This window comes from Anolis sagrei, chromosome 5 (assembly GCF_037176765.1).
Source record: "Anolis sagrei isolate rAnoSag1 chromosome 5, rAnoSag1.mat, whole genome shotgun sequence".
In the NCBI taxonomy this organism is placed as follows: Eukaryota; Metazoa; Chordata; class Lepidosauria; order Squamata; family Dactyloidae; genus Anolis; species Anolis sagrei.
In genome coordinates, this window is record NC_090025.1 from 181,280,205 (window position 1) to 181,304,493 (window position 24,289).

At 42.8% G+C, this 24,289-nt stretch overlaps 1 protein-coding gene across 4 annotated transcripts in view; it reads left to right on the forward strand.

Annotated features, from left to right (window-relative positions):
* Positions 1-341: 341 nt before the first annotated feature.
* The window catches only part of PTPRO (protein tyrosine phosphatase receptor type O), a 143,786-nt gene continuing 119,838 nt past the window's right edge, over positions 342-24,289 (forward strand). For 3 of the 4 annotated variants that reach the window (XM_060776646.2, XM_060776643.2, XM_060776645.2), the window contains exon 1: positions 343-942. In XM_060776646.2, coding sequence (XP_060632629.2) covers positions 883-942 — 60 coding nt within the window. In that variant the 5' untranslated portion in view covers positions 343-882. Of the gene's footprint in view, positions 943-24,289 lie in introns of all 4 variants that reach the window. The other variant, XM_060776644.2, reaches the window with a different exon arrangement.

The window sequence follows — 24,289 nt, forward strand, 5'->3', positions numbered from 1 at the left end:
TCCCAGCAACTACAATTCCCAAATAACAAAATCATAAATTTTTGAGTGATGGTCACTCCTTGTGTTGAGAGACGGTTTGTTGCACAGAGCATTTATATATATATAGATATATAGGAAATAAGACATTCTCCCCCCCCCCCCCCCCCCAAAGTCATTAAAACATGGGAAGCTTTTGTGACTTTTGGTCCACCCTGTGCAGTGCAGAGACACGCTGGGCTGAAGGGACACCCAATTGGTGAATGGGTGGGGGCCAAGAGACGGGGCCTGAGTGGGCGGGGTCTGGGGGAGACCCGGTTGGGAGGAGCAAAGAAGGGGCGGGGCTACACGGACCCCCCAGGGGGCGAGAGGGGGAGGGCGCACCGCGAGGCGAGAGGCGGCTGCTCGTGGCGCGAAGCGAAGGTGGGAGCCGGGTCTCGCGGTCCATCCTCGGAGGAAGAGAAGGAGGAGAAAAGGGAAGGCTCGAAGGAAGGCTTCCAAGCAGCCTCTGCCGCCTCCTCCGCGCCCCACTCCGCCTTTTCACGCCCTTCCCCCGGCTGCCATTGAACCGAGGCGAAAGGGGACATAAAGGGAAGAGACAGCCGGCTCTGCTCCCTCGAAAAGGAAGGAGGAGAACGAAGGGCGAGGAGAGCCAGCCGGGTTTCCCTCCAGAGGCAGCAGGGGCTGAGCTGGCCATTGTTCGCCCCGGTGGGGAAGCGGCGGGAGAGGCTCGCCCTCTTCCTCTCTCGCCGAGCAGCCCTCCTCCTCCTCTTCTTCTCGCCTCGCTCCCTCTCTCTTTCTCCATCTCCTTGGCGGGGTCTCCAAGCCCACCTGCTCCGCCTCCTCCTCCACCCTGTGGCTTCTCCGGACCGGCTCGGGAGACACGGGAGAAGGCACGGCCTCCCGATGAGCCGCCTCGGCCGGCTCTGGCTCTTTGTTGTCCTCCTCCTCCTCCCCTTCTTCCAGGTAAGACCCAGACTGCCTGCCGCCCCCTCCCCCCGCCCAAAGAGAGCGAGGAGGCCGGGATGGCTTCCCTGCCTTGGTCCCCGAGCCTTGGCAGGTAGCACCAACCTGCGACATCCCTATTCTGAAGATTCATCCTAGACTGATTGTCTTGCCCCTTCGCCTTGGCCTTGGCAGGTACCGCCAACCTGCTACATCCCTATTATTAACATTAGTCTTAGTATGATTGCATTGCCCCCCTTGCCTTGGCAGGCATTGCTACATCCCTATTATTAACATTAGTCTTAGCATGATTGTATTGCCTCCTTGCCTTGGCCTTTGGAGGTGGCATCAACCTGCTACACCCCTATTATTAATATTAGTATTAACTGATATATTATTACTGATATTAACTGATCAGTTAATATCAGTATTTACTGATATATTATCGTTTTGCTCCCTTGGCTTAGCCTTGGAGAGGTAGCGTCAACCTATTATTCGTAATAGTACTATTATTGTATTGCCTCCTTGCCTTGGCCTTTGGAGGTGGCATCAACCTGCTACAGCCCTATTATTAATATTAGCATTAATACTAATATATTGTCGTATTGCACCCTTGGCTCAGCCTTGGAGAGGTAGCATCAACCTATTATTAGTAATAGTAGTATTATTGTATTGCTCTCTTGCCTTAACCACCAGAAGGTAGCATCAATCTGTGGCATTCCTATTATTATTGGTATTGGTGTTATTGTATTGTCCTCTTGCCTTCACCATGGGAGGTAGCACCAACCTGTGACATTCCTATTATTAGTAGGTTAAACCCCTGTGCCAGCAGGACTGAAGACCAACAGGTCGCAGGTTCGAATCCAGGGAGAGGCGGATGAGCTCCCTCTATCAGCTCCAGCTCCTCATGCGGGGACATGAGAGAAGCCTCCCACAAGGATGATAAACATCAAAATCATCTGGGCGTCCCCTGGGCAACGTCCTTGCAGACGGCCAATTCTCTCACAACAGGACACTCCTGACACGACAAAAAAAGTAGTATTAGTTTTATTGTATTGCTCCCTTGCCTTGGCAGGTACTGTCAACCGCTACATCTCAATTATTAATATTAGTCTTAGTATCATTGTATTGCCCCCTTGCCTTGGCGGGTACTGTCAATCTGCTACAGCCCTATTATTAACATTAGTCTTAGTATTATTGTTTCACCCTCTTGACTTGGCCTTGGAAGGTAGCTTCAACCTGCTACAACCCTATTATTAATATTAGTATTATTATTAGTATTATTGTATTGCTGCCTTGGGAGGTAGCATCAACCTATTTTTAGTATTAGTAGTATTACTGTATTGCTCCCTTGCCTTAGCCACAAGGAGGTAGCATCAACCTGCTACATCCTTATTATTAATAGTAGTCTTAGTATTATTATATTGCCCCCATGCCTTGGTCTTGGGAGGTAGCAACAACCTGTGACATCCCTATTATTATTGGTATTAGTTTTATTGCATTGCTCCCCTGCCATAGCCTTGGGAGATAGCATCAATCTGTGACATCTCTATGATTAATATTAGTCCCACTGTTATTGTATTGCACCCTTGCCTTGATCTTGAGAGGCAGCATCAACCTGTGACACTCCTCTGTTGCTCTTAGTATTCGTTTTATTGTATTGCCCCCTCATCTTAGCCTTGGGAGGTCGTATCAACTTGCTACATCCCTATTATTGGTATTATTGTGTTGCCCCCTTGCTTTAGCTATGGGATGTAGCATCAACCTGTGACATCTCTATTATTATTGGTATTTGCTTTATTGTATTGCCTTCTTGTCTTAGCCTTGGAAGGTAGCATCAACCTGTGACATCTTTATTATTGATATGGTATTATTGTATTGTCCCCTTGACTTAGCTAAGGGAGGTAGCATCAATCTGTGACATCTTTATTAGAATCATAGAATCAAAGAGTTGGAAGAGACCTCATGGGCCATCCAGTCCAACCCCCTGCCAAGAAGCAGGAATATTGCATTCAAATCACCCCTGACAGATGGCCATCCAACCTCTGTTTAAAAGCTTCCAAAGAAGGAGCCCCCACCACGCTCCGGGGCAGAGAATTATTCATATTAGTTTTAGTATTATTGTATTGCCCCCTTGTCTTGGCCTTGGGAGGTAGCATCAACCTGTGACATCCCTATTATTCATATTAGTCTCAGTATTATTGTATTGCACCCTTGCCTTGGTCTTGGGAGGCAGCATCAACCTGTGGCACTCCTATTATTATTAGTATTAGTTTTATTGTATTGCCCCCTCGGCTTAGCCTTAAGAGGTAGCATCAACTTGCTATATTCCTATTACTGGTATTATTGTATTGCTCCCTTGCCTTAGCTATGGGAGGTAGCATCAACCTATGCCATTCCTATTATTCTTAGTATTATTTTTATTGCATTGCACCCTTACCTTAGCCTTGAGAGGTAGCATCAACCTGTGACATCCATATTATTGGTATTGGTGTTATTGTATTGCCCTCTTACGCTAGCATTGGGGAGGTAGCATCAACTTGCTACATCATCACCACCATCCCAATCTCTCTCTATCTCTGTCTCTTCTCTCGCATACACACACATATTCCAGGCAAAGGGAGAAGCTGGAGAGCTAACAAGATCTGCCTGGGTCCATTCGTTTTGCCTTCTTGCCTTTTCCTCAAGGTAGTACTCCACTCCAGTGGGCTTCAACCTGCCACCTCTCCCTATTATTATTATTTTTGCCCCATTGATCAAGACCCAAAATGACTCACAATCTTCAAAAACAACACAATTAAAAGCCTACAAAATGCAGATGTTAAAATGCAATTCTCAAGTCAGTTAAAATTGCATCCATCCTGTTATATATAGAATATATCTTTCTCTGCTCCAAGCCAGACACAGGGGGGGGGGGGGGGTGGCAGACATCAGAGATGCAAGAGCCATTCTTTAACATCTCTCTTTTGCCCAGTGTGTGTGTGTGTGTGAGAGAGAGAGTGTTCCATAGGTTGGTGCTATCATGTGTGGTTATGAAGAACCAAGAAAATTTGAGGTTTAACAACTGGCAGCACTGACCAGACACCTGCCAAAAACCATTCCCAGCAGACTGGAGGGATATTCATATCATTTCTGAAATCTTTCAGCATTGCTTTCATTTTCTTTCCTTCTCTTTCCCTCCTTCCCAGACTCCTGAGGTGGAGCTAATGGGAAATGAGGTGGAAGGTTGGTTGGTCAGGATCTACTTCCCCACAAAGCAAACCGAGGTCATTTTCAGGAAGACACTGATCTACCCTCCCTTGCTAGGGATCTTGCTCACTGAAGGCTGGCAGGAGACACATGGATTGGAATTTGCACAGCTGGCAAAGATGGGATTGTGTTTGATGGCTTTGGCAAAGAGGAGGGATCAAGTAGTAACCAGGGGTTTGGGGCAGCTCTGGGGAGGGAGGGTGTGTAGTTGTATTCTTTGGTTGTGTGTTTCTCTTCATCGTGGTTGCCTTGGGAGCAGAGAGAAAAAGAAATCCCATGCAGTGGGTGTAGATAATAATAATAATAATAATAATAATAATAATTATTATTATTATTATTTTGTATCTCACTCATCTCCCCATGGGGACTCGGTGATTTCCAACACATCAGGCAAGCATTCAATGACTATATAAAATGATGGTTAATGCCCTCTGGGGCTGGTGGTACTACCCCAGGCTAAGACAAGGGGAGAGTCAAAATGGACCCAGGAAGATCTTGTTCATTCCTCAGTCTCCTCCCTTGCAAGGTCTAAATATCAGTGGTGGCTGGTGGCTTCCATGATACTGACACAATGAATCCTCTTTGGGTTTCATTCTGAACTTTAAGGGTGCTGTCCTACATCCTGAACCCAAATCAGATATCTTTCTCTCGGGTCACTATATAAAGGCCAGTTTAGCATTTAATGTCTTCCACCTGACCTTGGCTACATATGCAAAGTCTGTTTTCCAAAGGCACATTATGGAAATGACAATCTAACACTGTGGTGGACATTAATCCCTAAAAGCTTCAGGACCTTGAATAACTTCTTGAAAGTTCACATTAAAGTTCAAAGCATCAAACCTGCCACTGCTAAATAGTGTTTGTATATCTCCACTTCTTGGCCAGATTGTAGCAAATTAGCTGGGCTACAACCCATCTGCTCAGTAGGACCACCCCAGGTTGCAGATTTCAAATAGATTGGATCATGATTTATCCCTAGAGCTTGTTGTGTCCCAAACCCACACATAGGATAAATATTCCTTCTCCTCATGCTTCATCTCTACATCTCTGGAATAAATTAAGAGTAAGGCCAGGTTTCAAGGACAGAACACATGTTTTCAGTGCTGAGCAGCTCATATTCAATCTCCAGGAAGGGCTGGGCAGAGATTCCTGGCTGAAACACCAAAGAACCACTGCCAGGCAGTGTGTGCAACAGGGAGCTAAATGAATCATTATCCTGATTCCATATAAGGCAGTTTGCTGTGCTCTATGTCCCTTTGGGGAGATAGAGTGGAATATAAATAAAGTTTTATTATGTGTGAGAGACATGGCATCTATGGTACAGAGATCAGATTCAAGAGCAGCTGATGCACTCACTGTCTTGGGAACAGTGAATCCACCCTCTGTTTTATGGCATCTCCTGCAGCTGCTTTTATACCAGCATCTAGGTGTTAGATAGAGATTTAAATGGAGAGTGAGAACGTCTATGCAATGTAGGACAGCTGTCAGAGGAACAACAACCATATTACCCAACCATATTACCCAGATCTATCATCTTCCCATGCTTGGTTTTAGTGAAATATGGGAGAAGAAAAGACCATGTTTTCTTTCTCACTGTCTGTTTTCCACCCCATGTATAAGATCTGCAAATAAGAGCATTTCCCCATAGAGGGCAGCAAGTGCTGTCAGACAATTAGAGGACTTGGCCCTTTTCTTGCAAGTAGTTGTGGTTCCATGTATCTGAATTTAGCTTAGTCACCTCCTGGTGTGACAACATCAGATCCATTCATGGCAGGTGAGAAATTATATTTCCTCTCCTCAAACTGGCCATTTCTTGGGGCGGGAGGAGATCAGCATGCTGCTTCAAGGATCCCCACTGCTGCAATGGATGCAAGGAAAGAAGAGGTGAAAAAAGGCTTTGCTTATGGCAAAGAGATGAGGTCCCGAAATAGTCTCAGAATGCCCATTTCCACCATGAATTGTGCTTATTCATTTGATTTATATCTCACCTTTATTCTGGTGTGGGAGGAAATCAACCCACAGCCCACAGACACCTGCATTTTTGTATGACTATCCCCAAATTTCAAGCTTGAAAATTCTCTTCAGAAAACCGTTGACTCAAGTTGGTTTGATGGACACTCTTAGATGTTAGAAAGGAAAGATCACTTATTAGATATGATCATTCTGTGTGGACATCTCATTCATAAATTTTCCTATCTACCAAGATGGTGGAAAAGGTGTGTGTGTGTAATACTATATGAGAAGTGTGTACATCTATGATAGGTCTGGAGAGCAATTTTCTGGGACCCTCTGGGGATGCATGCCAAAATGTTCTTCACTGAAAATGGGAAATGAAAATGAGCATTGTTCATTTTTTAAAAAGTGTTCCTGTTTAAGGCTTGTGGTATATGTGATTCACCTTGCTTGGCCAGGAAAAATGTACAAAGGATTTAATGGGGTCAAAGGCAGCATAAACCCCTTGAGAACCTCATGCAGACCTCCGCAGCCCTGATAGGTGTGAAATCAGGTTCTCCACCCGAGGAAAGAAAGACGAATTTCTGGATGCTGGAGCCCAGTTCTCATGAGACAAGTGTGTGTGTGTGTGTGTGTGTGTGTGTGTAAATGAATGATACATTGCCACCCCTGCTATGCTTCCCACATAGGTCCTTGTCTGACAACCCTAGGCTTTTGCCTTTTCTTCCTTTCCTCTTTTCAGTCAATACACATGTGTTAGATCCAAAATTGTCTCCTAATCCCTCAGATATCAGCAGGCGTGCTGAGAGAGCTGTCAATATATTTCATTAGGCTGAAGTGACTGAAAGGCATTTGCTCTGTAATGAAAACCGGTTAGCTTCTGGCTTTTTCTGCATTAGGTGGTGGTGGTGCTTGTTTTGAGTCAGCAAGTATGACTAGGGAAAGTCTGAAGTGAAAAGGAGCTCTCCATTCAGCACCCCAGGCCTGGTCTTAGTTCAGAACTGCCCTAGAGGGAGCAGATAAGGAGTTATCCATAACAAATGGATTTACGTGCTCTGGACTAGGATGCATTCCTTGAAAATTCATTAAATTGGTCTCACTGAAGCTTACTTCTCTATAATGTGTTTAAGATTACAGTGCTAGAATGATGGTGCATAACATATGAAATTGTCTTGTATTGAGCCTTTTTGTTGTTGTCTGCTTTCAAGTCATTTATGATTTACAGAGAGCCTGAGGCAAACATATCACATGATTTTCTTGTAAGATTTGTTGAGAGAGGCCTTGTCCTTGACTTCTTCTGAGGCTGAGAGAGTATGACTTAACCAAGGTCTAACAGTGAGTTTCCATGACCAAACAGGGATTTGAATCATATGTGCAGAGTCTTCGTCTAATGGAGACCAGGATTCAAATCCCTACTCAATCATGGAAACCCAATAAGTGAACTTGGGCAAATCACACTCTCTTAGCTTCAGCGGAAGACAAAAGCAAACCCCTTCTGAACCAATCTTGCCAAGATTCACCATAGGTTCTCCATGCGACAGCAACATCTTTCAACAACAAATTCTGGGTGCGTCACTACACACAGTCCCTATTTTCTGCCTCCCTGCTTCCCACAGGCCACATTTCTGACCATTTAATGTGCTTTCAGAGCTAAAACAAGGTATGCAGAGCATGTCATTTAGAGTCATGCTCCTTGGATACTTCTGGGCATGCATTTCTCCATTTGTCTATTTGTGTATAAATCAGATGGTTATGAGGACTCTGGATAGTGCCATAAAACTACACAAATGACTTTGGTGTGCTACTCTACTTTCACTTCTGACCTAAATCAAGTAGTCATCCAGAACCTGTGGCCAATTTGCTTAATGCTTCTCAAGGCCTTAATCATGCACTACATGGAATATATCACAAGGATCATCCAGTTCAACCTCTACTCTCTAGAACAGCCGAAAACATCTTCAGTATGACATCTTGTTACATATACAAACATGTCTATCATGTCACCTCTTAATGTTCTTCAAGGTGAATATACCCAGCTCCTTCAGCTGTTCCTAACAGCACGTGGTTTCCATACTTTTACCATTTTGGTTACCCTCCTCTGGACATGTCCCAACTTATCAATATTCTTCTTGAATTGCAGTGCTCCAAACTTGATACAGTATTCTAGGTGAGATTTGACCAAAGCAGAATAGAGTGGTGCTGATACTTCCTTCATCTAAACTAGTGGTTCTCAACCTGGGGTCCCCAGATGTTCTTGGCCTTCAACTTCCAAAAATCCTAAAGGTTGGTAAACTGGATGGGATTTCTGGGAGTGTGGGCCAAAAACATCTGGGGACCCCAAGTTGATAACCACTGATCTAAACACTGTGCTCACATTATTAACTCGTGTTCAGCATATGGTCTACTCAGACTCCTAGATCATGTCCATGTTCTTCCTTTATCTTCCTCAGTTACCTGAACTGGGTTAGTCTATACAAATGCTTGGCTGTTGTTGATTTACCCATTCTCTTGTCTTAGGAAATCTGCCTTTAAAAGGCTTCAGTCTGCTGGTCAAGCATGCTAAGCTCCTCAGCATCATACTGCCTTGCCCTCAGTATATTCCCAGTCTTATGACTGTGCCAGTGATTCCCTGACAGGAGGGAAAGAGCCGATGTCATCTCTGTTACCTTTGCCATTCTTGTCTGTGCTTTCCAATTACTGCAGAGCCGAGTATTACAGGGTCAGGGTATTTTTCTTGACGGATTTATTTCTGCTTAACAGTGCAAGCTTGGTTACACATGACATTTTAGTCTGCGTGCCTGCTGGCCCCTCTCCCCTTGTTTTTTCTCCCGTTCTTTCCCTGAGTGCATTTCATACGCTTCATGAAGCTGTGCTCACGAGAGAGCTGCCAACCACTCAGGCCCTGTGCCACTGACTGTAATTAACTCTGTGCTCTAATGAGAGTACCATTCGGCACATATGCAGAAAAGAGAAAGGAAAATCAGCCCACGTTTATGCAAAAAACCTGCCAGTCTTTGGCCCAAGAGAGAATAGTAGTAGCCATTTTTCACATGAGTAAGTCTTATTTATTGGAATTACATGGGAAAAGGGGTATATGCTTTCTGGAAGCCCCAGTTCTTCAGCCCCTTACTCCAACAAGCAATTATTAAATGTGTTGCAGAGAGTGGTTTGTAGAAATCCTGTAAGATTGCTTTTTTCCGAGGGCAGAATGAACCTTGTAATAAGATAATGCATTTATTGGAAAAGTCAACAGACCATACCAAATACAAATAAACTATATAAAATATTACAAATGCATACAAACTCTATTACATTACACACAGAAAAGGAAACCTGTTATATTACTGCTTTCAGTAATAAGTCTTGTAATAAAGAAGATGGAATTATTGTTGGAAATGGTCGCTCAGTATGCAGATGCAGATGTTCCAACTCAGATAAAAGGGGGCCCAAGTCAAGTTAGCATATTATAATATCGTTTTCATTAAGAAGTCTTGTAATAAGAAATATGGAATTATTGTTGGTAATTGTAGCTCGGTGTTAACTGGCTGGGGTGCTCCAGAAACATAAGCCGATAAAAAGGGGCCTAATTCAATTTAGTGCAGTGTATTCCTTCAAGCCCCCGGTGGTGCAGTGGGTTAATCCACTGAGCTGCTGAACTCAAGTTCGAATCTGAAGAGTGGCATGAGCTCCTGTTGTCAGCCCCAGCTTCTGCCAACCTAGCAGTTCAAAAACATGCAAATGTGAGTAGATCAATAGGTACCGCTCTGGCGGGAATATAACAGCATTCCATGCAGTCATGTTGGCCACAAGACCTTGGAGGTGTCTATGGACAACTCTGGCTCTTCAGCTTAGAAATGGAGATGACACCAACCCCTAGAGTCGGACACTACTGGACTTAATGTCAGGGGAAAAGCTTTACTACGTATTCCTTCAAGCAGCCTTGCTCAAATTTGGGTTCATATCCCATCTTTTTCTGCCCTTGCCTCACAACTTAAAAATGTCTCTCTTTTTGGACTACAGGTGAAGCAAATGCTGTGGATTGGAACAAGACTTAGATGGGGTTAAAATGCATCTGGGGAAATCAATGGGATGTGATCATCATCAGCCCTGTGCAACTCAGAGTGAGGGATCAAGGCTAACTCCATGGGGTGGTGAAACCTATTCTTTACTGGCCTTCCATACCTAAGTAAGGCCGAGCAGTGCTTTCATTCTTATTTTTCATAGGGGATGAAAGAGAGCAGAGACAGAGATGCAGCATGATATTGTGTATGTCATAGGTCTTAAAGGCCAAATGATGGCCAGGGGATGTGGGGAATCTTTTGCATGTATTAATTTTACTTTTGCATGTTTTAATCCTTGAAAGCCAAATGATGAAAAGGTTTACACTTTTGGATTAATTTTTAAAAAGGGACTGAAACAGAATTTCCCCCATTTTCAATGACCACATTTAATGTATGCAGCCAGGCCCAGCATATAGAGCTCAGTATTGCCTGCCATGTCAAATTGAGAAGTCTCAAAAAAGAAAAAGAAAAAGAAAAAGAAAAAAAAGTGGCAACTCCATTTCAGTTTATATCATCTTTAGGCATAGATGTATTGACTACCAGACTTTGGAAAGCAAAACACTCAGGACTATTGTCTTGGATGGAAATAATAATAACTACAATAACAACAGCAACAATAAAGCTTTATTTCTAGACCGTCCTCTCTCCCCGAAGAGATATAGGGTAGTTTACAGACACAAAACAAAAGGGAAACGGTCAATGCCTCAAATGAATACAAATACAACAAAATTATATAAGATAATGCACAAAAACATCAGTAAACTTACAACAAAGAATTACATTTGCCACTTTTGGTTCCTTCCATAATAAAATTCATTTAAGTCTCAAGTTCTTTTGATATCAGATATGAATAAAATTTAGCAAATTCTTATTTAAAACAACTAAACTGAAATGACATTTTAATGCATCAGGAACCTGCAGCAAAACATACGTCAAGACCCAATTAAGATTTACTCTGGATTCAATTTAAAAACAGTAAAATACACAGCATATTAACGTCAGCCAGAGAGCACAAACCCATAAAATACAGGATCAGAAGAAATAAACTATATTGGCTAGCTTCTCACATTGCCCAGGTTCTGCAGTAAGTTATGCCTCAGCCAGCCAATAAACCAGAGAGTATATGACATGACAAGATTTCCTTGGCAGGGAGCTTCATTTCAACAGTGATGCCACGAAAAAAGCCCTATTCATTGTTTCAACCAGTGCTGGAGGGTGACTTCCATTATTAGATGAATCCCTTTTGAGTTTTTGCCTGAACTTTAAGGAGCTATTTAAAAAGCTGAACCTGTTTTAGATTCAACAATTTGTGTAACTAAACCCCACTGATGTAGGAACCCCTTGCTGCTGCTGGTAACCATAGTTCTAAAGTTAACAGGCTGATGTGAACAGGCTGGGAACAGAGTGTCTATTGATCTCAAAGGTGAACAGTTGGCCACTTAGGGGCCTTTTGGGAATGCGTCATAGCTCTGTAGTTGAAAGCACATACTCTGCCTGCATACTTTGTCAATTCCTGTTAAGAAGGACTGGTGGCAAGGAATGGTCAAGACCTCTGTTTGAGTGTGAAGAGACCCAGGCTTTGTGTGGTCTCCCATTCTCCCTGCTAAAAGGTTATGATGTTTCTCTTGGGGCTCTTTCACATTGCACAATTATAACACTAAATTTAACCTCCACGGTAATTAAAGTGGATCACGGGATTTGCAGTTTGGGGAGAAGCACGTAGAGTTTTCTGCCAGAGAGTTCCAGTGTCTTGCTAAACTACATACTCTAGGATTTCATAGGATACAGCCTTGAGACTGACTTGCTGACACTAAAGCATTGGTAATACACTAGCATCTGCATCCATGGATTGTTTATCTATGGATTGTTTATCCACCCCCCCCCCCTCATATCCCAAAAGCAAGCCATGGTCAGTTGAAACATTCACACCTAGCTCCAGCAGACAAGAGTCCTTTGTCTCACCCTGGTCATTCCACAGATATATAAACCCTTTTCTCTAGTTCCAACAGACCTCACTACCTCTGAGGATGCTTGCCATAGATGCAGGTGAAATGTCAGAAGAGAATGCCTCTAGACCATGGCCATATAGCCCGAAAAAACCTACAACAACCCATGGTTTTGACATTTTAAATAAGAAACACAATTTAACTATGCCATTGTATATAATGGAATTTGAGCATCTATGTATTTGGGTATCCACAGAAGGGTCTTGGAACGAAGCCACAGTAGATACCTTGTATGCAAATATTCCGAGGTCCAGAACTCCAAAACGCTTCAGATCCCAAAGATTTTGGCTAAAACAGTGGTTCCTAATCTCCATTGATTGCAGATTTCCTGTTGATTTCCTTCAACCCTTTGTAACACTCACCATGGTAATATGACATTATCATGTGCTCTGTATCCCTGGTAGCGCAATGGCTAAAACCCTTGTGACAGCAGAACTGAAGACTGACAGGTTGCAGGTTCGAATCCGGGGAGAGCACGGATGAACTCCCTCTGTCAGCCCCAGCTCCCCATGTGGGGACATGAGAGAAGTGTCCCACAAGGATGGTAAAACATCAAAACATCTGGGTATCCCCTGGACAATGTCCTTGAAGATGGCCAATTCTCTCACACCAGAAGCAACTTGCAGTTTCTCGAGTTGCTCCTGACATGAAAAAAAGTGCTCTGTATGCAAATACACCTCCCATCAAAACTCTAAAACACTTCTGGTCCCAAGCATTTTGCCTAAAACAGTGGTTCTAAATTTGTGTTATTTTCCCTCAGTGTTTTGTTATACCCACCATTGTGACCTCCTCCAAATTTTCTGAAACTGATTTCAGCCATTGAACTGAAAGAGCTTGCCTATTTGTTACCCTAGAGAGTAATTACAGTCAGAGTAAGTACTGGAAAGCAGCATAGCCGTTGCGGTAAAACTGTCAGTAGTGGAAAGATAAGGGAAGGAATAGCTCTGAGTTATGGCTGTTTCATATACAGAGATCATAGATTCTCTGCAGCTGGTAATTAGCCATTTTAATTTCTTTGCACATTCAGTTTGTGTGCTGACCATGAAGGAGGATGTAGAAGGGAATTCATGGAACGTCAAGCATTGCTAGTGTGTGTCTGCACATGTCCAAACACACAGAGAGGGTGATGTAGAAATTCTTCACATGGTCTACAGGAGGTCTCAGTCAAGTAGAATCTAATTTGGGTTTATCTACAATGGATGAGGGGAAATCCACCCTCTCCTTCATAAAACATCTGACTCTTTCTCCATACTTGAAACCTGGTTGCATAGTTTTGGGTTTGTTTCTGTGTTTCTGTGTGTAGTACAGATATAATCTTGTTGGATTGATATTTTATTTGGATATCATGGTCTTCATCATGTCATCATCTTCAAGTTGAATTTTTCTTACCTCCAACACTATCTTTGAGACAGTGCATCTAAAGCAGTGGTTCCTAACCTTTTTTTTTTTAACCAGGAACCACTGTCCAACATTAGAACCAAAAGAGTTGTGAATCAGTTTTTGCTCAACTTTAGATTTGGGGTGCTGATTCAGAAAATGGCATTGGATAGACCACATCAGCTCTAGTTTCTGATACAGAACATATACCAATTGTCGCCATCTCCTCACCCACAGAAAACCATACTTAATAAGCCTCAGCACTATAAGAGGGTTTTGCGAGACCAGTCGCTCTCATTGCAAAGGTGTAGTAACAGTGAGACCATGGGCCATATTTTAGTTCTTGTGGACCACTAGTGGTCCATGGACCACAGGTTGGGATCCACTGATCTAAAGGGAACATGTTGGCTTGGCAGACACCAGACAAATGACATGGCACATAGTTTTTCTCTTCCCAGTGCCTTGCTTTCACCTCTTAGTATTTGCCACCAGAGACAACTGAATCGGTCTTCTTAATGGTGTGCCTCAGTTGGCTTTTGGGTTTTGCAGTGTGCCATTTTCAAGCATGGGAGGGAGGAGAGTCTGGTTAAAGTCTGCTTACCCACCAGTCATATTTTTCATCAGGCAGACAGACCAAAAGAAAAAAAAAAACCAGATTGACATAACACGCAGAGCTTTTCTGTCTGCCAAATATGCAAAGACTGAAATGAAACCTTTAAAAAGAGGAAGTAACATTGTAATATTTCAAACAAATGAAATAAACCCTTTTATATTAAGCTCAGTGAATTAATAATGATGACGCAGTCAAAGCCAAATCGGAACAGTATTTTCCAGCTTGCCATTGGATGTGAAATGAAGACAAAAAGCCCAGAAGTGTGCAATTGTAATAACGAGGCAAGGAAAGAGGCTAATCTCATATGCTGGGAAATGACTTTGTCTTTGAAATGAAGCCAAATGCATGGTCTCGTTTTAATGAAGCTGTGCTCTGCAGTAGTCTATTCTCTGCAGATACAACCCCATGTACCATAAAAAGGTTCATTTTTGTACAGGAAGGAAAGAGAACAACTGGACACAAATTGCTGTAGATTATTTGCAAGACTCTGAGCACCCCACTGAGGCAGGTCAGGATAGTAATCTGGCTTTAGTTCATTGGCCTTACACTTCTGATCATTAGAAGTAGATGAGGGCATTTTGTAATCCCCAGTCTAGGACCAGTGTATTTAAGAAATTTCTTTATGTAGATCACACCAGAATTTCAATTTTTGACTGCTTCTACTTATACCAGGCATGGGCAAACATTTTTACCTTGAGGCTGCATTATGAGCCTGGCTGGGAGGGAGTGGGGCTGTTCGCATGCTGGATGGATATGGCCAGCGAGGGGTAGGGCCCGGGAGAGGACGGGCTAGGAGAGTGCAGGGCAGGGATTAGGTCATCCTCAGGTTGTCCTCACAGCATAAGGATGGGGCTGCTTGCCCCACCCTTATGCTGGGAGGAAGCAGGACACGACGTGACTGCCCTGATCCTCCTCCCCTAATCCTCGGACTGTCCCCTTGGCATTATGCTAGGAGGAAGGCGAGACAGGGGTGGGTGAGAGTGCTCCGGAGGGCTCTCAGCCACCACCTGCCTTCCTTGAGCATTCCTCCCAGCATAAAGATAGGGCCGATTGCACTGTCCTTATGCCGGGAGGAGGGCAAGACATGCAGTGGCTGAGACCTCTCCAGATAGCTCCCAGCTTCTGCAAACTGCCATGTCCTTATGCCAAGAGGACAAGGTAAATGAGAAGGGCCAGAAGTAAGCACCCCAGGGCTGCATCCAGCCCCCAGGCCCTAGTTTGCCCATGACTGGCTTATACTAATACTGAGGTGCACTGAATTGCTAGCACCCTCTTTGTTGCAGTGCTGTCACATGCCCTGAGAGATCATCTGGTTCCTCACATTATCTGGTTGTGATGAAAGACACTTCAGAGCCAGGTATCTTGATGTGTCTTTGTTTTTGTGAGAGGATAATGATGGAAGACTGTTCTGTGGCACTTCACAGAGCCACTGATGGGAAGGGATGCATTGGGATGTGGGAGAGAGTGAGAGGGTTGTCAAGGCGGAAATGGGAGGGGAGCCTGAGACTTACACACATGCTTGATAGTTAATATCGAGATTCACTTGATGGTTAGTGGGGTGAAAGAGATCTCTGAACAGAGCCTCTTTATATCCATTCCTTTTATATAAGGGACTTGAGAATCTGCATTTTTGGTATCTGCAGGGATTCATGGAACCTGTAAATATGGAAGACTTGCTGCAGTTACACAATTTATATGAAGCAGTATTTTACCCATTCTTTGGGAATGAGTCAGAATTCTCTTCTAAATTAACCGAAATTCACAGTATTTCAATATAATAGAATGCAAAATGGAGGGAGTTATCTTTACTCCTGGTTTTCCCTCAACACCTATGGTGTGCAAATTGCTGGTATGCTACGGATTTTTGGAGGAACTAGTTGAAGATTTAGGAATTTGTAGGAAGCCTTAAGAGAGAGGATCATGCCTGTTCCTGCGATTTCCTTGTTACAATGTAGGCTTTTGCAAGCGAATCTCAGCACAGTTTCATGCAAAAGGAAGTGATTTATAATATGTGTCAGTAGAACATTGTCGAACTGGGAGGAGATTAACATGCATAATTTCAGACGCAACAGTATTTAGAATTCCGAATTGCCCGCTTAATGCAAATGTCGTGACTTAAATACTGTGCTTCGTCTTAATTAGATAAAATAATCCTTCATTGCTTGGGTAGTTCAGTAAATTGGTTGCTGGCCTGGCATCCCCAGAATCGTGATCATGCATTGCTTAATCCATATGGATTTTGAAAAGGAAATGAAATGAAAAAAGACACAGATATATTTGTCTGGGCTCCGCAACTGAGTCCATCACGGAGGCTGTGCTTAAATCAAATTGCTCGACCCAGATATGCAAGCTGTGGGATTGATTAATGGGGGCTGCCAAGGTCTGGCTGAGTAGTCCCTTCCATAGAGAGGGGGGCATCGCCACTATCCTAACAAAGCCGTTAATGCAATCTGATGAACTGTCTGTGCGTGGTTAGAAAGAGTCTAGCAGCACCATAAATATGAATGCATGTTGTTTCCCATAAGCTTTCAAGGGCTGTAGGCCACTTAGAAAGATCTGTGCACCTGCTGAAGTCAACTGCGGGTCATGAAAGCTTATGCCCAGTAAAGCATGCTAGTCTTTTAGGAACCACTAGGCAACTGTTTCCCAAACTCTTGTCATTCAAGTGTTTTGGACTCAAGTCCTCAGAGTCCCTATTCATTGGCCAATGCACTTGGGATTTCTGGCCACTGAAGTCCAAAACATCTAGAGGACTAGGAGTTTGGGAATTTCTGTACTTGAACATGCATTGTTTTCGCTGTGATAAACATAAAGCTACCCCTGACATGGACATTTGTGTGAATTAATAGAGGTCTTTTGCTTTTTAAATTCACACAATCTACCTCAAGGGGCTTGCACATACAATAATCAAATAATACAATTGTACCAATTTAACACCACCACCAACAACATTATTTTAAAGCTCGCCTCTATCTCCCCAAAGGGACTCGGGGAAGTTTACATGGTGCCAAGCCGAATCAACACAGTTAAAATATAATACATTAAAATTCATGACATCAGTGTAAAACAAAATAAAAACAACAGCATTTTAACAATATATAAACAAGCAACAAAACCAACAACCAATAGCACGATTCAAGTCTGAATGTGGCACATTGTGTGTATTAGGCAGAGCAAATGCATTCACAAATATTTGGTTTCATTTCATGATTTCTCCTGCTTGTCCCATGTTGAATAAGACTGGCATCAGGAGTTGACCTCCTTATACAGAGGACCACATATTAGTTGATGGCCTCCACATTCTCCTCCTTCATCTCTACTGTATATTCTGTTTCATCTTTTTAATCTTGCCTCCTCTTTCTAGTTGGTGGTGCCAATTGAGTCTGGATAGACAACCACAACACCATCAAAGAGAAGGGTATCCAAGGTTTATATCTGCCCAGGCATCTCCAAAACATAAACATAACATTGATGTAACGGAGCACTGAAACCAAAACGTTGGATGTATTGCAAAGATCTGGTTCTATTTCTGAGGTTTCAGAGCATGAAAACATTAATGTCTGAAATAATGCATTAGCTTTAAATCAGTAAAGAACATTCATTCTTTAATGTTAAATGGACCTTTAAAAATAAATTGACTTTAATTAATTCATTCAGTGATTTGTAGCCAATCAATATTGAAAATTGCATTGAAAATAGACAGAAATGAATTAAAATAATGAAGACATGTTGGTTATTACTCAGAAGTGATGTTGTTGGTATTTAAACATTATGGTAAGAAGTTTTAAAATCAATTATAGAAGAGTTTAACAAAGAAAGGGAAACAAATTAATTTTAATTGAGAGTTTCCAGGCTTTGAACGTAACCAGGATTGACTCTAGAGGAATGTTTATCTGATTTTCAATAGATGTGAAAAGAAAAGCAAGTCTTGTTCAGAAAGCTCATCTGACAACTATCTTCCTAAACATATGTAGCTCAGAGTCTGGTCAGTAGTGCTGAGTGGTAGCTCCCATTTAAATAGATGAGTGAATTTGCTCCAGATTTTATTATGGGTGTTAAAGGAGGCATCCAAAGTCCTGATCCCTATCTTCAGAATTGGTTCAACACCTTGGCGAGCTCCTTTGAGATTCAGATTATAATCTAAAACAATGGTTCTAAACCTGTGGGTTCCCAGATGTTTTTGGCCAACACCTCCCAGAAATCCCAGCCAGTTTACCAGCTGTTAGGACTTCTGGGAGTTGAAGGCCAAAAACATCTGGGGACCCCAGGTTGAGAATCACTGATATAAAATGATTCAATTGTTTCACCGACATGTGAGACACCAACATAACTTTGGGTAAATACTTTCAAGGAAAATCATCTTTCTTTCTCTTTTCTAGATTAAATGGTAGCACATAATTTTCACTAAATCAGAACCCATAGTACAAAATTATAAAGCCTAGAGAGATGGGAGGGAGTAATCTACAGAGAGCTGAGGGTGAAAGAAGAATGTGGATCTAATTCTGGCAGCTTCTGACAGGTCCACCAATTGACTTTGACATTAAGTCCCTTTGTTTAACACCCCAACTTGGAATCCTTAAAGTGGCATATTTAGTGTATTAATAGTAGTCCTTTCCCTTATATGTTCCTCAACATCATGAGACTGCATGTGGCATGCCCAGAAATAATTTTGATTGCACATCTATTTGTTTTGAGATCTCAAAATGCTGTGGTGGATCCTTGCCAAGAAAATGATTCTGAAAACAGAATTCTTTGTCTGGTATATAGATTGAAGCCTCTCCAAATGCTTCCAACAACACTTGCAATACATTGCTTCCCCTCATATTATACCACAGTACTTACCAGTGGGTAAACATAAGGTTTCCAATCATTCATACAAAGGGTGAGTGAGTAGGGAATTTTTTGAAGATACACTCTAATCTGCTAAACTCCTTAATTGCTTCTTAAAGTAAAACATAAATGTCTCACAGAGTATCCAAAGCTACGTCGTTTCCTGGTAATGACAACATAAGTATGGAAGAGCAGTATGAGCTATACATCAGAAGACTATTATCTAGCACTCTGAATTTAAGATGACTGTCTGCTGTCTGCACTTCAGGTTGATTGCCTCATAAGGTAATTCAAGAGCTTTCCTGCTCTACATTATTAGTAATCATTTCTAAAGATTTTTTAGTGTACTGTAAAGTCATTCACGGTCATCCTCAAAATGAAATTTCATCAAATGTGCTAAAGACCTGAATAGCAAAACACACACACACCTATACCAGGAGGGATCTTTTTATGATTACAGGTGTCTTTCCACATTTGCGAGTTGGACTTTCATGAGTTTGATTATTTGCAGAATATTTGCTGCCGTCATACATCATTTTTAATAGGGACTTTGTTCACAGGTGCTTACCTAGTGCTGTGTTCACTATTGATTTATCATATTAGAAGCGAATGGAGGGTACATTTGTAACACTAAGTTTAAAAAACTTGACATTATACTAAAAGTCCTTTGACCAGTAGCTGGCTACTTGGAGTGCCTCTGGTGTTGCTATAAGAAGTTCCTCCATTGTGCGTCTAGCAGGGCTTAGACAGCATTGTAATAGGTGGTCTGTGGTTTGCTCTTATTCACACTCGCATGTCGTGGACTCCACTTTGTGGCCCCATTTCTTAAGGTTGGCTTTGCATCTCGTGGTGCCAGGGTGCAATCTGTTCAGGACCTTCCAAGTCGCCCAGCCTTCTTGTGCCCAGGGGGTGTCTCTCATTTGGTATCAGCCATGGGTTGAGGCTTTGGGTTTTAGCCTGCCAGTTTTGGACTCTCACTTGTTGAGGTGTTCCTGTGAGTATCTCTGTAGATCTTGAAAAACGATTTCTTGATTTAAGGCATTGGTGTTCTGGTATATGTTAACTTAAGTTAGGCTTAATCAAATATTTGGTGACTGGGGAGAAATCAGACTGTCAAGGGGATTGGGCCCAGCTGCGACCGTACCTCGTGAAGTCGGATCTGGCCATGGTAGTCCACACCTTAGTCACCTCCAGATTGGATTACTGCAATGCACTCTATATGGGGCTGCCCTTGAAGACGGCTCAGAAATTTCAATTGGTCTAACGGGCGGCAGCCAGGCTACTAACTGGAGCAACTTACAGGGAGCGGTCAACCCCCCTGTTTAAGGAGCTCCGCTGGCTGCCGTTCATCTTCCGGTCCCAATTCAAGGTGCAGGCTCTTACCTACAAAGCCCTGAACAGTTTGGGACCTGTCTGCCTGCATGACTGCATTTCAGTTTACGAACCCACGTGATCTCTTTGATCATCTGGAGAGGACCTGCTCTAGCTCCCACCCGCTTCGCAGGCATGATTGGTGGGGACAAGGGAGAGGGCCTTCTCTATGGTGGCCCCCCGACTCTGGAACTCACTCCCTAAAGATATCAGACAGGCCCCCACTTTGGCAGACTTTAGGAGGAGCTTGAAAACGTGGCTATTCCAGTGTGCCTTCCCTGAATAAAGGAAATAATATCCAATCTGACCAATATCCTTTTGAATCTGCTTTGTTATTGTTGCTGCTATGTACCTTCAAATTGTTTGTAACTGACAATGACCCTAAAGTGAACTTCTCATGGAGTTTTCTTGGCAAGATTTTTCAGAGGGGCTTGTCTCTGTCTTTCTCTGAGGCTGAGAGAATGTGATTTGCCCAAAGTCACCTTGTGGGCTTCCATGCCCAAGTGGGGATTTGATCTCAATTCTCCAGAATCATAGCCTAATGCTCAAATTATGAAAATGCACTGTTTCTTTACTTGCTGACATTTTGGAATATCTTTTCCAGATTAATCTTTTTCAGATTTTGATTCAAATGCTAGAAAACCTAAGCTTGTCTAAAACAAGATTAATGTGAAATGATACACTACAATTGATAAATGTGATGTGGTTTAGAGGCCACATTCTCCTTTGGTCTCTTTTGCCCTCTGAATGCACTTCTTGGACAGATTGTAAACCCTAGACTTTGCAATTAATTTCCCCTCTTGGTTATGTGACAAATGGTATAAAAGTTTCATCTCAGGGGAGCCCATTAATCACCATATCTTGATGTGAAATTACTTCAGTGGCGGATGAAGAATGCTCTGAAGATAAAGTGTGGCACTTCAAAGCTAGTTTATATGTTGTCTTCCTTCTTTCCTTAACAGTCCCACTTTGCTGAGGAAGACACATAAAACAGTAGGATCTAACAGGAATGAAAGGTCGAAGTGGTTTGACTTATTTTTATGACTTACTAGAACTCCTGGGAAGAAGCTTTAATTGCTTTTAAAGTAGATTTCCCATTTTAAAAATGAACTGGAAATTAGCAAGTGCTTTGTCAGCTTTAGAGGTTCAGATGAGCGGCTTCATTTTTGTATAGGAATAAAAAATGTCAGCTATGCACTGAGATCTTGCCAGTCTTACCTCCAGCAATGCCTGATGACAGAAAATTACATTCTGGAGGCTGTGTGCTATTTAATTGTTTCTACAACCATTCATTCATATCCAATTTCCATTGCTGTTCAAGAGTAAAAGATCTTGCTTAGGATACAACTCTAAACAGGCCCTAGTTCCAAGGAATGATCTAGGGCAGGCATGAGCAAAATTTCTAACCTGGGGGCTGCATGGCGAACTAGAATGGGGTTGGTGGGCTGGGAAGAGGGGGTTCTCCCTAGGTTCCCTCCCTGCCCTTTCCTCTGCTTCCTCTTCTGTTTCAGAGGCAGAAAGTGAAGGAAATAGAAAAAAAAATTGGATCCCAAAAGGGCTAGCTTTGGTCAGGATGAGATGGTGAATGGGAGGGAAAATGTCTATCCATTAAACCCTGTATTGCCTACCCCTGGTATAGAATCCTAGAATCCTAGAGGTGAAAGAGACCCCCAAGGGCCATCCAGTCTAACCCCCTGCCATGCAAGAAGGCACAATCAAAGCACTTCCAATACACAGTCTCTGCAGAAAAGCCTCCAGAGAAGGACACTCTGAGACAGCCTATGCCACTCTCCGACAGCTCTTACTCTCAGAAAGTTCTTCCTAAACTTTTCAGTCAAATCTCTTTCCCTGCCATTTGAAACCATTCCTCCCTTGTGCCCTGGTCTCTGGAGCAACAGAAAGTCAGCTTTCCCACTCTTCTTCCTCAATGGGATACCATTTGAAATCTTGAAACATGGTTTTCATGTTCCCTCTCTACCGTTGCTTCTCTCAGCTAAACATCCCCCAGGAAGAAAGGAGGAAGGAAAAAGAGAAGGAATGAAGGAAGAAAGGGAGGAAGAGAAGGATCAAAGGAAGGAAGGGTGGAAGGGAATGGAGGAAGGGAGGAATGGAGGGAGGAAAGAGAGAAGGAAGGAAAAACAAAAGGGAAGGAAGGAAGGATAAAAGGATAAAGGGAGAGAAGGAAGGAAGGACAAAAGTGTTGAAGGAAAAAGGGAGGGAGAAAGAGGGAGGGAGGGAAGAAGGAAGAAAGGATAGGATGGTGTGAGATAGGAAGGCCTGAAAAAAGAGTCCAAGGGGCTGTATCTAGCTCCTGGGTCTGGGTTTGCCCATACCTGATCTAGGGGCTTAGAGAGTTTAAATGGAAATATAGGAGACCCAAGTCTCCACTGGCCCACAATTTGTGGATGACTGTGCGATCTGTGTGGCCTTAGATTTATCATTTTTTTATTCTGTCCTTCCTAGCAAGATTGTTGAAAGAATTTAGGGGAGGAAAGAAGGTCCTGCAAATCACTTGAGCTCATGGGAAGAAAGGTAGGGTGTAAATCTGCCCAGTAAATACAGAGAATGCCAAAATCTTTTGGTAGCACTACCCATAGATCAGAGTTTAGACAGTGTGGGATGTATGTCCCACCAAGAAATTTTGGAATGGGTTACAGCAGTTCAGTTCATCTCAAAATATGTCATGCCCAGGATAAAAATTATCCCTTGTACAGACCCCAGAACCATGCTAATTGTTCATCTTGCACTTGGCATCACTATGGGGACCTGGACAAAGGAGGGAGCAAGGCTGCCTATTGTCTACTGCACCTTAATGCAACCATGCCAAAATCCTTTAATCATTCAACTCCCCAAAAACCATCATGTCCAAAAGGTAGGACGTCATGTAGAAGTTTGAGTTCAACACATCTGGAGGATCAACACCTGAGCATTTCTAATTGGCTTGTTCATAGGCAACCTTTTCTTCATATCTGTTTGCCGGGTTCTCCTCCAGAACTTCAATTCCTGAAAACACCAATATGAGTACCAAATGACAACTTTAAAGTTGGGTAAATGAGTAAAGTATATCAAGTGATCCAGATTCATCCAAACGGTGTGTTAGAAAATCATCGAAAACAGTGTAGGTGGAAAGGTTTGTACCAGACTCATCACCAAGCTTTGTAACCATTTACAGGACAGGAAAGGAGTAGGTGTAATAACATTATCAAAGCCAACAGTGTCTCTACTGTCACATCCATGTCTTCTGAAATATATATGAAACCTTTGCAAGAAAACAGATATCTGAATCGGTTTCAAAAAGAGAGCCATAATTATCCACCCACCACAGCCGAGACACCAGCGGCTTTCTTCTGCTGCTGCAATTCCTCCTCCTCCTTCTGCACACTAATAGAATTCAGTGTTGAGCAAACACACAAGATGTTTGCTTTGCTTTTCATTTGGAGGGTAAAAAGCAGAGTAGGGGGTTGGGGACAATGGTAGCTTCTTATCTCCTCTACCGGGCGGAAATCGTAATGGAAGATGTTATTCATGTGAATCGCCTCACGGGGTGATAAATGCCAAAATTATATTTACAGACAGCAGCAAGAATTTTATAGATTGGATTCAACAGAGGAGAAGCAATTCAAAGTATGGGTGGGTGCAGGGCTGGGAATGCATTCTTGTTATGGAAGCATTGCTGCTGATCAAATATTAATGTGCATCAGGCTTCAGCAATTGGGTTAGACCTTCCTTGACCAGAACAATAAGATACTCCATGGGCAGAGAAGCCAAAGGAAGCAAACTGGGAAAGGGATGGAAGTGATAAACAGACTTGGAGTGGTAAATGTTGACTTGAGAGAAGGACCTCAGAAATGCTTATAAGACTTGTGTGTTCATAACAACAACAACAACAACAACAACACTTTATTTAT